The following is a 14,577-nucleotide window of genomic DNA, read 5'->3' on the forward strand; positions in this document are numbered from 1 at the left end:
CCAGGTTAAAACACATATTTTTTTAACCAGGCTTTTAATTAGGGTTTTTTTTAAATCTTATTAGCTTTTTCATGGTCGTCTTCTGTTTTACAGATGGTTTTTATGCTGCTGAATGGCTTGTGTTTTAATATTTCGATTTCCCATTGTAAGCTGCCTTGAGGAGGTTTCTGAAAAGGCAGCATGGAAATATTCTAAATAAATAAATACCGTCATCCCTTTCACAAACACAGTTTTGGTATATCTTAGGTTGGCATGAGAAAGAACTGCAGATGGAAATTTTAATGACATAACTGTTTAATAAAATAAATGAGCAGCTACACAATTTTTCCCCTTAAAATTAAATCTGTAGTAAAAAAATCTGCAGTTCAAAGCATGTTTACAGCAATCTCTCACATGACATCTCACAATGACTTGGCAGTGATCTTTGCGTCTCAAGTTTTACATGGTTTTCCAGATCGCAGGGGGCCGATCCCCCAGAAAGTGAAAGGGATAACTGAACAAAGAAATACAGCACCCCAAGTTTCTGATTGGAGAGAGTTGAAGCAATCTCTGTCAAAACTTCCTCTCACCTTTTTTTATTTTTAAATCTGCTGCCAGTAGATATTCGATGTTGGTCAGGGTGAGTGTACAACTCCAGTTGCACTTCATTTTGGGAAACCATACCGATTAGTTTTATACTCAAGCTAGAGTTAGGTGGAGAATATTGCGGCTGAACAATCCCTTCCTAGGATTCAATGCATGTGTGTGGTGTCAATCTCTCCCTGCCATAGTATGCAGCATGGCTCACTTGCCAGAGCTGCCTGGAGTTATCTAACTGGTGGTCACTTTTGGTCAGTGAGCTGTATTTGTTCTCTTTGCCAACAGGAGGCTGAGGGTAGTCAAGAACAGAATCAACCATTTCAGACTACAGGTGATAGATTCTAGTTTTTAACATTCTCAGACTTTAAAAAAAATGTTTGTAGGCAAAGAGAAGGTAAATAATAGGTATAGTATAGTAGGCAAAGTTTAGCAGGTAAACAGCAGGTAAATTTCTATTTACAAGGGTTCCTTTTTAGTATAGGGGAAAGTTTAAAATGTGATTCCTCCACCTGCACTCTATAGTTATACAGTCCATTCTGACACCCCAATACTCTTCCCCCCTCCTCCAAAACTGAGGAGGTAGCCACTCCAGAAAATAGATTGTGGTGGCCATGAAGGGGGGCAGAATATGGGACAGACCATTCCAAGCCCTCTTGGGGCACAATTGGCCAAGAAAGTCTCCCGCAAATACCCCACTGAAGGAGAAAGGAAGATCTTGCACTGAATCTTGAGAAGAAAGTTTTTGAATGGATTGTACATTGCGCTAATTTAGCAGGAGACTTGGTGGGCAGGCATGTGGATTTTCCACTTTGGACCCCAAAATGTTGAGCTGGCACTGCGGGTGGAAGACAAACAGTGCAGTCCTCACTGGTGAAGAAAACCCCACTTTCTCCCTAGGAAATGCCCTTAGCATTGCAGCCACCGGGAGCCTGAAAGTTGGGAAGGACTACATAGAGCAGGTTGCAGGTGGGGTGGATAATGGTGCCTCTGAAACCTGCAATTTGCATTGTTCACTGGCAGACTAAGTATAGCTGGGCCAAGACATCTTTGCCCCTGCCAGCCTTCAGGTGCGTTCCCTCACACACAACACACAAACCTTGCCACACTCTCTTCTCCCTTTAGGTTCTCTCTCCCTTTCTAGGTGAAATCCAAGAGAATAAAAACCAAGGTCATAAAGGAAAGCAGATTTACTGGCCTTAATTTGATCAGCTGTATTAACTGTGTAATGTAAACAACTGGGGCATAAAGAAGCAGCCAAAAGCAAGAGGATCCCTTTCAGGCCCACCCAGGACCACCAAGAGGGGGGGACTGGGGAGGATAAAATTCCCCAGGCCCAAGAAAGATGGAGGATCCTTGAAGCCAGGGTCATTCTGCACTCAGAATGTATCCAATTTATTTTATTTCTAATGCAGTTTTTCACTGTAGCCACCAGGGGCCCCAGGGAAGGCAAAACAGGGTAAAGAGGTTTCAGCTTGCTGTGCCTGTCTGCAAAATGTACTACAAGGAGGGAAATATTTGCATATCTTGCTAAATTCATCAACCAGGCCAGCAGTAAAGTAAGGCAAGATCAGCCGGTCTAGTTCATGGCTATAAGAGTCATGGCCAGGTTGAAGCCTCCTGAACCAGGTGGTTATTTCCAGCAATCTGTTTCCTTCTTCCTTTCCTTCCATCCAGTTGCCTAGTTTTGTCTGCTCGGCCAGTTCTTCCCTGTTAGTGTCATGTAGAATTTTTAAAAAACAATTCCTCTTTTCCTAATTTACTTTTCTCTTTTCCATACCCTTCTCCTTCATTTTGCTCCTTCCTTTCACAATGGGCCTTTGTTTCCCTCTCCCCCTTTCTAATTCCCTCCCCTTTATTTGTCAGTCTTGGTCTCAACTCCTTCTCATCCCTAATTGGCAAATCCTTGTTCATATTAGGAAACAGGGGTGTTAATATTTCTCCATGATCTATCAAACTAGTAAAAGGATGGTCCCCCACTTTACATGCATAGTAATGGGCTGTTGATCTTTTTTAATGGTTATACACATGGAACAGAAGTTAGACACACACACACACACACACCCATTAGATTTAGTTACATTTTAAACACTGTACAGGCAGTGGGTTGTTGTTGTACTGGTGGGAAATCTAATATGCCGTTGTAAATGTTGCTTTGCTGTTGTAGAATTAAGCTTCATGACAGTTTCTAAAAAGATTGTTTGTCATTTATGTCAGCAAAACCAATCCTAGTGATCCCCATACTTCTCAACCAGAACCAACACATAATCAATGAGCAGTTGCTTCTGTGCTAGGTAAAGGTACAAGGGTAAATTAAAATAGATGTCTAACTGATTTACATACTAAAGAATTATTGTGATAGGATGTTTTTATGAACTACAGCCCATTTCATCAGATGTATCCTATATTGGTACATATATGCACGTGTGAAACAATTAAAATGACAAAATTAGACACATGGTTTGAGCAGGGTCATATGGGAGGCCCATGTGGAATCTTTGTCTGGTGGCCCATAGTGGCTCTTGGCAATCCTACATCTCCCACCTTCTCCAAAGCCAAGCCCTTCCTTCCTCTTTTCTTCAAAGGCCTTTTGCACTAGGAATTGGGAAGCTGATAAGAAGAGGCTGGTTCTGAAACAGTAGCAAGGAAGCAGCGAGGGCAGGTGGACGAGAACCAAGAATAGAGGTGGAACGTACCTTCCTTCCCATGTTCCATCAGGTCTCTTTCTCTCTTTTCTAAAAAGTTGTCTGTTTAGGCAAGCCAAGCCCCACCCCCAAAAAACGAAGAGCTTTTGTATATCCTGCAGAAACCAGCATGAAGGTAACCCAGATTCTAGAAGCAGAGAATCCTTACAAAATCTAGCATTCTGCACATTCGCAAAGGGGGGGGGGGGGAAGCTGCTAAGAAAGGAAAGAAATCTTGCCAACAGCAGGACATGCCAGAAATCAAGGAACTGGGGAGGAGACCACAGAGAGCAAGAGAATATTAAATATGCGACTGACCCCAGGAGAGCCCCCAGCAGGGAAGCACAATGGAAAGAGAATGGTGGAAACAGAGAAGCAAGCAAAGGAATCCTTTGGCTCAGTGGCTTTTGCTGGGGAGCGCACTGGGTCACAAGAGCAGGAAAGGTGGAGGAAGGGGGAGAGGGGTTGTGGCAAGAGGGTCCCAGGTTCAACCCCTGGCATCTCCAATTAAAAGGACCAGGTAGCCGGTGCTGAGTTGGCAACGTTGACCTTGGTGAACCGTGGGTCTGATTAAGCACAAGGCAGTTTCATGCGCCGGGAGGGCACCCTCCCTTCCTCACATCCTGATGTATGCAAGGTTGTGGATGCAGCTCCCCGGTGGCCAGGGAGGGCTGTTGCGCATCAGCCTGGGCTCTCGTAAACGTCTTATTAACTGAGATTTATAATTTTGTCTGCCGCCCTTTCTGTGGTTTGACAGATGCCGGCTGAAAGTCGAAGCGTGGGCGGGAGCGACTTTGGAGGTGACGGAGTTGGTTGCGGGCTGTTTTGGGGTTTGACAGGCGGGGAAGGGAGGCCCTTCTTGGAGACGCTGCTTTTAGTCTGGCGGTAGAAACTGCAAGACTTTTATTTATTTATTTATTTGTTTATCTATTCAATTTCTATCCCACCCTATCCCCGTAGGGCTCAGAGCGAGTTACAACATTAAAACTTTAAAAAATAAATAACACTAATACAGTATTATAATACTATAGTACTAAAACCAATATTAAGACAGATGTCCACACAGGCGCAATAACTCTGGCATGACCTATTCTGCTTATTTACTGCCCGTAAATACTGTTGATAAGGTTGTTTTCGATTGAGAAGGGACTGTAAGATTTTGTCAAGTCTCCTGTATGTGCCAGCAAGTCATAATCAACTCCAGGACTGGGTTTTCAAAGCAACAGGGCTGACCCTACTTAGCTTCTATCTCAGAAAGGACTAGTCATGGCTCTTCCAGGTGCTTGTCTTAGACATATCCATTTGTATTCTTGGAAGCAGCCCCAGTTCTTTAAAACCAGAACAAGGTGTGCCCCCACTGTGTCCTGTTTTTACAGAGAGACACAAATATAATGCTTAGACTGGCCTTTGCTTGAACTAAAGCCGGACTATGCTGGATGAGGAAAATACGGGCCTGTTGAGAGAAACGGATATTTCAGGTTCTTTTACTGTTTCATCTGCCGCTTTTGGTTAAGTCCCGTTCAGAATTGCAACATACGGCAAGAAAGGTGGGATTAAAAATTGTTTTAATAAATAAGAAGAGTCCGATTTACATCCCCCCCTTTCTCTCCTGTAAGGAGACTCAAAGAGGCTCACAAGCTCCTTTCCCTTCTCCCCCCCCCAAAAAAAACAAATAACCTGTGAGGTGGGTGGGGCTGAGAGAGCTCCGAAGAACTGTGACTAGCCCAAGGTCACCCAGCTGGCATATGTTGAAGTGCACACATTAAATTAATTCACCAGATAAACCTCAACAGCTCAAGTGGCTGAGCAGGGAATCAAACCTGGTTCTCCAGATTAGAGTCACCTGGTTTTAACCACTACACCATGCTGGCTCTATAAGTAGCTACTTTCTGGATCTGTCTACTCCAAGAGTGCTCCTGCCCCGTACCAATGCCCTGCCATTTGTTCCAATTCTGCAGAGAAGAAGTGCAAACCGGCAGAGTAGGCAATTCCTCGCCCTAGTCTAATATTTTAAAAAAGGAGTAATCCTGCAATGGGCCCAGGTACAGTTGTGCCCTATGCACGCTTGAACAGGAAAGTGTGAGAAAGCTCTTGAGGTTGGTCTGGGATGACTCTATTAGCTTCCTTCCAATTTTTGTGACTTTCAGACACGCAAACCAATTGCTCGCAAGACAACCACAGCACCAGATTCCATTCCGGGTGGGACGAGGGGAGCGGGGAGGTGAAAAGCTCTGATTAAAATCCAATTAAAAATACGATCGATGCTTTCTCGCTAATTAAAGTTGTTGTTTTAAAAGGCCTCGAAGCCTCTCAGGCATTTAGTTATCAAGTTTAGTGCTTCCTAACAGGATGAAACAAGAGGCCAAGATGGCTGACATGCCCCCTCCTCAGTTGTATCTGTTGTCTTGTCATGTGTACACCAGTTGTTGGCATATGCCACATCTGTATAGGCCACAGGAGTCTTTAGGAGGATCTGGCTGGCTAGCAGAGCCCCAGATCCTGGATCGAAGAGCTAATTCATCCAGAATATGCAGGAATAGCTTTTCCTTTACAGCAGCATTTCAAGCTTTTGCTGCTTTAAGCTTTTTGAAGTGGTTTGAAGTGGGAGGAGATTCAAAGAAGCAATCTTCCACCTGCAGCTTGAAATCTTCTTTTAAATATTTGAAAGGTTGTCCCTTGGAGGAGGGCAGGGAGCTGTTCCTGTTGGCAGCAGAGGGCAGGACTCATGATAATGGGTATAAACTGCGGGTGGAGAGGTACCGGCTGTACATTAGGAACCATTTTTTTTACAGCCAGAGTAGTTCAGCAGTGGAATTGGCTGCCTCTGAAGATGGTGAGCTCTTCCCCTCTGGCAGTCTTCAAGCAGCGGCTGGACCAAGGGTCTGAAACCTGTGGCTCTCCAGATGTTCATGGACTACAATTCCCATCAGCCCCTGTCAGCATGGCCAATTGGTTGCAGACCCCTGGCTGGACAAACACTCATCAGAGATGCTCTAGGCTGATCCTGCATTGATAAGGAGGTTGGACTAAATGGCCGTTTCCAACTCTCTGTTTCTATGATGTTATGAAATGGGGGAGCAATATTAATGTTGGGTTTCTGCACAGATGACCCAAACGGGGCTCTGCAGTTACACTTCATTGTGGGAAAGGCAACCTGAGCATGCTGAGCGGCACAATCATCACTGGGTTTGAAAAAGGTTCTGGGACTGAGATTAACCCCCAGGTTTGAATTAAATTTCGACTTGGTAGTCTTAGAGATGTAATTATCTCTCAGTTTAACCTACATGGGGAAAATGCTAGGGGGAAGGGAAGATAAGCCTATCATACACTCATTTCCTGTCATGTGCTCACCTCCCGTCCTTAGGAGACAGGAAATAACATCTAGGTTTTTTAAAAATCTCTCTGTTCCTTTTGCAGGTTCCAAGGGCCAAATCCACGGTCAGCCTCGCAGCCCAAGCATCATGGCGACTGCCTCCCCGACTGCCGCCGTGGTAACGGCTACTGTGGTGACCACAGCAGCGGCCATGGACTTGCGGGATTGGCTCTTCCTTTGCTATGGCCTGGTTGCCTTCCTGAGCGAAGTGATTGACAGCACCACCTGCCCATCAGTCTGCCGCTGTGATAACGGCTTCATCTACTGCAACGACCGGGGCTTGACTTCCATCCCGACAGACATCCCAGATGACGCCACCACCCTGTACCTGCAGAACAATCAAATCAACAATGCCGGTGTCCCCTCTAATCTGAAGAACAAGCTCAATGTTCAGGTTGTAGAATCGTGTCGATGCTTGAAAGAGGCCTTCTTAGCCTTCTTTAATTAGTTATTGCTGATTGTACCCTGGTTGCTTTTTCCTCCCCTTCCAAGATGTCAGGGTTATATGGGATAAGCCTTTTTTCACTCCCTCTGAATCCATTTGGGGAGGAGCCCCAATCTAAAAGCTTTCAGGAGAGGTTATGGCTCATGTGGAGCATCTGCCCTGAAGACAGATGGTCCCACGTTCAAGCCCTGGCATTTCTAGTTAAAAAGATCCCATAGCTGGTGATAGGCTGTTACCAGTCTGAGCAGACAATACTGGACTTGCTGAACCAGTGGTCTAATTTGGGGAAAAGGGTCTTCATGTGTTCATTCAAAAGTTGCAAGTTTGGTTATTTATGGAACTTGGGATGATTGACAGTTTTCCTGTTTGAATACAAGTCACTTTTTGATAATTTGGGGGTCTTGAACCACAGTCCTGTGAATGTTCCTAATGTGTGTATGTGTGGATTTGCCATCGAGTCGCAGCTGATTTATGATGAACCTGTAGGGTTTTCAAGACAAGAGACTTCAGAGGTGGTTTGCCATTGCTTGCCTCAATGTCACACCAAGGTGTTCCTTGGAGACCTCTCGGCCAAATACTTGCCAGGGTTGAGGCTGAGAGTATGTATGTTGCCTAAGGTCACTCAGCAATTTCCCATGGCAGAGTGGGGATTTGAACCTGGGCTTCCCAGATCCTAGAGGAACACCTTTGCCACTGTACCATGGTGGCTTTCTAAATACTCCTAGTGCCTTGTTCTAAATACTGTGAGTATTCAAGTCATTGATTTGAAAACCCATGTCTGTTCATTTTAAAGATTCTTCCAGATGCCCACAGTCTTCAGAACGTCTGCAAGACTAATTTGACATGTCCAAACCTTACAAGTAGACCCATGTTGTGTTTGAAGTGTTTAAAAAGCAGATATAGGATGCAGGAGGTGGGGGGACACAGCACATGCTTGAAGCCCCAGGTTCAGTCCCTGGCACCTCCAGTTAAAATGATCTTGGGTAGCATGGCTTTGAAAGATAACCTTAGGCCTCAGAGAACTGGTGCTAGCCCAGGGGTCTGAAACCTGTGGCTCTCCAAATGTTCATGGACTACAATTCCTATCAGCCCAGCCACTTGGCCATGCTGGCAGGGGCTGATGGGAATTGTAGTCCATGAGTTATCTGGAGAGAAACCACAGAGTCTGAACTACTTGTTCTAACTCCCAAGTGAACCAACAACAGGCCATGTGGAATATCCAAATGTGAAGTTGAAATAAGGGAGCTTCATGCAATGCTTGGTTAATACAGTTACTTGGCCTTTGGATCCTTGACTTGCTTATACCATTTGATTGAGTTCTAAAACTTATACCGTGCCCTTCTATTTTTTAAAAAAAGTATTTGAGACAGTTTACAATAAGAACCTCATCATATATATCAAAAATAATTAATGAAACCAATTTAACCGAGAGCGGTAATTGCTAAAAAAATGACGACACCACTTATACCTCCATACATCCCGTTTTGAATATCAAAATATCATATTGAAGCTGTAGGGCCCAAGTGACATTTCAGTTTTGGACTGGATTTCAGGGTAGACTTGTCATGCTTGAACTTTTACTAACGATCTGGTCTTTTCACAAAAAAGTAGCTTTTGAAACTTGGATCTTTGTTCTTTAACATTAAGTCCTCGAAAGAACATGAATGTAATAAATTAGTCCCCTTTTCCAGAGATAAGGCTTATGACTTCTAGTGCGATGAGCTTTCTAGTTTTAGTAAACTAGGAAGTTAGTAAATGAGCATTTTGGAGATTTAACTTGATTTTGAATTCGGTGTGATTTCTGGTCTCTCTCCACTCCTGTCTTGTTGAATCTCCTCTTAATTCCCCTCCTGTCAGGTCATCTACCTCTACGAAAATGACCTAGATGAATTCCCCATCAACCTGCCTCGTTCCCTGAAGGAACTTCACCTCCAAGACAATAATGTCCGTACCATCGCCCGCGACTCCCTGGCGCGCATCCCTCTACTGGAGAAGCTTCATCTGGATGACAATTCTGTTTCCACCGTCAGCATTGAAGATGATGCCTTTGCTGACAGCACACGCCTCAAATTGCTCTTCCTATCGCGTAACCACCTCAGCAGCATCCCGTCCGGCCTGCCGCGCACCCTGGAGGAACTGCGACTGGACGACAACCGGATCTCCACCATCCCCCTCCACGCCTTCAAGGGACTCAACAGCCTACGGCGCTTGGTGCTGGACGGCAATCTTTTGGCCAACCAGCGCATCGCTGATGACACCTTCAGCCGCCTGCAGAACCTCAGTGAGCTCTCGCTGGTGCGCAACTCCCTAGCTGCCCCACCACTCAACCTGCCCAGTGCCCATTTGCAGAAGCTGTACCTCCAAGACAATGCCATCAGCCACATCCCCTACAACACTCTATCCAAGATGAGGGAGCTGGAGAGGCTGGATCTATCCAACAACAACCTTACTACGCTGCCCAAAGGTCTCTTTGATGACCTGGATAGCCTCTCTCAGCTCCTGCTGAGGAACAACCCCTGGTACTGTGGCTGTAACCTCATGTGGTTGCGGGACTGGGTCAAAGCCCGTGCTGCTGTGGTGAATGTGAGGGGGCTGATGTGCCAGGGCCCCGACAGGGTCAGAGGCATGGCCATCAAGGACATCACTAATGAAATGGATGAGTGCTTCGAGGCAGGCCCACAGAGCAATTCGGGTCCAGCGGTGGCCAAGACAACCACCAGCAATGCTGCCGTCACGACCCCACAAGGCTCCCTTTTCACTCTCAAGGCCAGGAGGCCGGGCATCCAATTGCCAGACTCCAACATAGACTACCCAATGGCCACGGGAGCTGGGGCAAAAGCACTGGTTCTCAGCGTCAAGCCGTTGACCGCTGACAGCATCCGCATCAGCTGGAAGGCGATGTTCCCAGCGACCTCTTTCCGCCTCAGCTGGTTGCGCCTCGGACATAGCCCGGCTGTGGGCTCCATCACAGAAACTCTGGTGCAAGGTGACAGGACTGAGTATTTGCTGACAGCCTTGGAGCCCAAATCCACCTACATCATCTGCATGGTCACTATGGAGACAGGCAGTACCTACGTGCCTGATGAGACCCCTGTGTGTGCCAAGGCCGAGACAGCAGATATGTACAGCCCAACCACCACCCTCAATCATGAGCAGAATGTAGATCCAATGGCTGGGCTGCCGCTGGCAGGGATCATTGGTGGGGCAGTGGCGTTGGTCTTCCTTTTTCTTGTTTTGGCTGCCATTTGCTGGTACGTCCACCGGACGGGAGAGCTGTTGACACGAGAACGGGTCTGTAGCAGAGGCAGTCGGAAGAAAGACGACTACATGGAATCAGGCACCAAGAAAGATAACTCCATCCTCGAGATCAGGGGTCCTGGGTTGCAGATGTTACCGATAAATCCTCACCGGGCAAAGGAGGAATATGTCATCCATACCATATTCCCTTCTAATGGAACCAGTCTTTACAAAAGTACCCACACCATTGGCTACGGCACAACGCGTGGGTATAGAGACGGCGGAATTCCAGACATAGACTACTCCTATACATGATGTAAAATTCCCTCCCTCCCACAAACATCCCCCCACCCAAACTCTTCCCTGTTTTTGCCCCCTCCTCATCACACACCCCAGGTGTTTTGCCAAGATGGAAAATTGCAAAGCAAAAACAAACAAGTGCAAACTATTTTCCAAGCAGAACCAGGTGGAACAAAAGGGAGGGGAGGGGAAGGAAATTTTACAAAAAAAAATTGCCTATTTTGTAGAAAAAAAATACAAAAGTTTTAAAAAAAGTAGACATGGAGGAGAAAGAGACATAATTTATATTTAATATACCAGATTTAAGTGTGGGGGGTGGGGGAGAAAACCAACTCAGACCATCAAGGAACATTGGGTTTGCTTTTCCCAAGGGTGGAGGGTGGTAAAGGGAAGATGTGGAAAAGAGAAAGCTAAGCAGAAAAACAAAAATGCTACCTGTTTTATCTTTCTTCCTGTATAAATCTTCTATTTTGTTCAGGGGTTAGATTATAAAAAAACACATCAAAATGTCTTTCCTAATGGCTAAACTGTTGACTGTACATGGGGAGAAAACTAGTGTGAATCTTTAGAGAAGGGCAATCGCGGCTCCAAGGCCTCCTTTCAGTTCCCATAATTCTGCTTTCTTTACAGGTTCCCACTTTATCATGAAAGTGACCGTGTTAAGGGGGGAAGTCCACCTTTGGCTGTGGGTTTTTTTTTCTCTGAGTTAACAGAAACAAACTCCTTCCTCCCCGACCTCGAACCCCTCTTCCTCTGTCGCAGCATAAGAATCCTTCAACTTAGCTCTTCTTCGCACAAACTGATCGTAAGAATATCCATTTTGTTACCTCCTCACACATTTATTCCTCGGGACAATCATTCGAGATTATTCTCTCTGTAGGAATAATTCAACATGTAGCTCTTTGTCTTTTTAGCAAAAAAAAAAGCAAAACGAACTGAAGCGGAAGTAGATCGTGTGGTGTCTTCCAACCAGCAAGAGATTCCTTCCAAGATGGGAGTCGTGGAATCCTAAACAAATCTCAGGTTCCCATAGAGATGGATTGTTTTGAGATATTAGGGAAGGAGAGAGAAGCAAATTTTGGCTTGATTTGGTTCAAAGGGGGCAGGCTAGGCCATCAGCCAAAATGTTCAAGGGTTTTAGTTGGTATGCTATTGATGCCTCTGTATATACTGTTTGCCCCTTCTCTTCATAGGATAAGTTTGCATGTCCAAATGTACATCTATGAGTGCCACATTTATGGGCAGGAGCTACAGTCATTTAATATGCCAGTTAGAGATGTTCTGAATCGTTTCTTACTGGGCTGGTCTTCTTAGCTTGTGAACTACCAATCCAAGCAAACCTTCTATGGCATTTGACCTGCAGGTAGGTGACAGCCCCCTTAGGTTTTTTGGCTTCCTAAGGATAGGCTGAAAGCACAGCTCTATTTGAGATACTGCATGCGGCCTGGTTGTCACCTTGGTGGGTTGCAGGTGGCGCAAGCAAGTCCTAGTACTTGAATGGCTTTCCAAGTGAGTTAGGTTCCTTGTAGAACAGGGGTAGGGAACCTGCGGCTCTCCAGATGTTCAGGAACTACAATTCCCATCAGCCTCTGTCAGCATGGCCAATTGGCCATGCTCGTGAAAGGCTGATAGGAGTCTGGTTCAGGCTATCTGAGCCGTTCTGTTAGTAGAATGATACAAAGGATTCAAGGATAGCACCAGAAAAATAACATTCCCTCTGCTTGGTCATACCAACTCTATATGATCTCAAGTGTTTGAGCATCTCTGGTGATGAAACCCCCTGAAGAGGTGGTGTTGGAAGTCCCCTGTACGTGTGAATGAACAACAGTGAGTGGAGGATTCTCATACTGTTGATGGTCACAACCAAGAGACTGGGCCCAAACTGGGTTTTGTCTTAGCCAATGAGGTATTTGATTACCTATGAGAAATGGGCTGGGAATTGACTGGTAATGTGACCGCAACTGTACGTGGGAAGCTTCTAGTCCAATCCCAAACATTGCCAGTGAAGAATGCAGGGAGAAAAGGGATGGGAAAGAACTCAACAGTAGAAACTCTGAAGGATAAACTTGATAGCAGTTGACAGTATGAAGGATCATTGGTCTGACTTGGTATGAAAACTTATGAGTGTTTGTGGTGGTGGTTGTTGCCAGTCCTACACACTTTTGCTTCCCCTGTACTCTCAAAGAAGAGATCTACAAGAAGCTCAGGATAATGGATATAGTGAAGAAGTTGAAAGATTCCTTGAGTTTTATTGGGAAAGGAGGAATCAAAGCACAAAACTGATGGAGGATAAGTCTACTGTGGCTAATATCTAACTCTAACCTGCAAGTGCAGAAGGAATTCACCTCTTGTGTAAGCAGAGAATGGACAGAGAGAAACCCACAGAGGCGAGGACATTATTTCCAAGCATCTGAAGAGCTTCCTGTTAGGCTACCATTAGAAACAGAAAGCTGGCATAGAAATTGGTCCACCATAGCGAGACAATCCCTAGAGCTTCCAAATGTACCACGAAATCCAGGAAACGAGTCCCCCATCCACAGACCCATAATTCTTCCTCCTAGCAATCATGCCTTTCCCCACGGCATTAAAATCCAAATATTTCTTTTAAAAATCTGTTCAGGAATGGAATAGAATCAGGCTGGTCATAATTAAGTATAATTTTAGATCAAAGGGTGGTAGCACATAGGAACACCACCCAATTAAATAAACTTGTTCTCCGGATGGTGAGTTTCAGGGGCAGAGCATTCACGGGGACATGTGAGGTCACATGTCCCCGGGCGCATGGCAGCTGGTCATGTGGGGGCAGAGAATCGCCCCACACACTCCTCCCGCGGCCCAGCTCCACCAGGCTGCTCCTTCAACTGGCAGAGTACCCTGGCAGGGACAGGCTGAGGGGCGGCCTGCGGCAGGCTCCTGCCAGCTAAGGTAAGTGGGGCACCAGGAGGGGGGCGCCCAGAGCAGGTGTTGTCCTGGGCGCCATCCCACCCACCCCACGTCTCTGGTGAGCTTACAAAAGGCTCTAAGCTTGGCGGGCACAACTTTCCAAACAATTGCAGCGTAGCAGTCATGTAGAATGGTCTACCAAGTGGGGGGTGGGGGGGTGGGGCAGAGCAGCAAACATTTTTTCAAAGCTCGAATGGGCAACCAGTTTTCGCCAAAATGCAAATTATCACCCAGAAACCCTGCCCTTCCACATGATCAGCCCCTCCCCAAAACTTAAGTCTTCCCCAAAAGCAAGCAAATCCCCAGAGGGCACTTATTAGCAGTCACTTTATATGTCATTCAACATAGAGCATCTCTTCCTCTTCTTCCCGCTCTCATTCGCCTTCTCATGTGTGCGAAAATGCAACGTTTCAACCCCTTAATTTCCGAGAATGGCAATAAATGGGATTAGCTGGCTAACTGGAGAGCAGGCAATAAATACGCCATTAGATGCATCTTTTCCTAGGAGGCCTTTCCTCGCCACGGAGGCTCTCTGACAGGTTTGTGTTCCTTAATAGCGACAATAATAAGCATTCAGAAAAATGCTTTTTAAGCTCCTGGTGACAAAACAAAGTGAGAGTGGAAGGGGGTGGGAATAAAATAGAATAAGCAAGAAGCTTTTAAAAGCCAGGCCAGCCGACGCAACAATGGGACAATAAAGATTCTGCGTCTATCAATTGCTCAGTGAGCAGCGCATGCCTCTGCATTATAGCAAAAACTCAAAAATGCCCATTCTTGCCAGGCCTACTCTTCTAGCTGTTGCCCCTAATAACAATAACATAGATTTCTTTCCTGCCCCCTTTTCTCTATCCCTCACCTCTCCAAACTCAACCTTCCCTACAGCATCTGAACTTGCACAATGATTTGGATTTTTTTCCCTACAGTATTCTTGTTTGTCTATTTTTGTGCAAGGGTGAACATACACTCCTGCTTGAAACTTCCAGTATTACACTAAACTTGATTCTATTCTGCTAGAGCAG

At 45.8% G+C, this 14,577-nt stretch overlaps 2 protein-coding genes across 4 annotated transcripts in view; one reads left to right on the forward strand and one right to left on the reverse strand.

The window, feature by feature from the left end:
• The window catches only part of FLRT1 (fibronectin leucine rich transmembrane protein 1), a 210,621-nt gene extending 199,201 nt beyond the window's left edge, over positions 1-11,420 (forward strand). For both annotated transcript variants that reach the window (XM_048511900.1, XM_048511893.1), the window contains 2 exons: positions 6,678-7,027; positions 8,936-11,420. In XM_048511900.1, the coding sequence (XP_048367857.1) occupies positions 6,722-7,027; positions 8,936-10,630 (2,001 nt within the window). In that variant the 5' untranslated portion in view covers positions 6,678-6,721 and the 3' untranslated portion in view covers positions 10,631-11,420. The remainder of the gene's footprint in view (positions 1-6,677; positions 7,028-8,935) is intronic.
• Positions 1-14,577, reverse strand: part of MACROD1 (mono-ADP ribosylhydrolase 1) — a 419,553-nt gene that overhangs the window by 349,813 nt on the left and 55,163 nt on the right. The gene's annotated exons all lie outside the window — the stretch shown is intronic.

The sequence above is a fragment of the Sphaerodactylus townsendi genome, linkage group LG01 (genome assembly GCF_021028975.2).
Source record: "Sphaerodactylus townsendi isolate TG3544 linkage group LG01, MPM_Stown_v2.3, whole genome shotgun sequence".
NCBI lineage: Eukaryota > Metazoa > Chordata > Lepidosauria > Squamata > Sphaerodactylidae > Sphaerodactylus > Sphaerodactylus townsendi.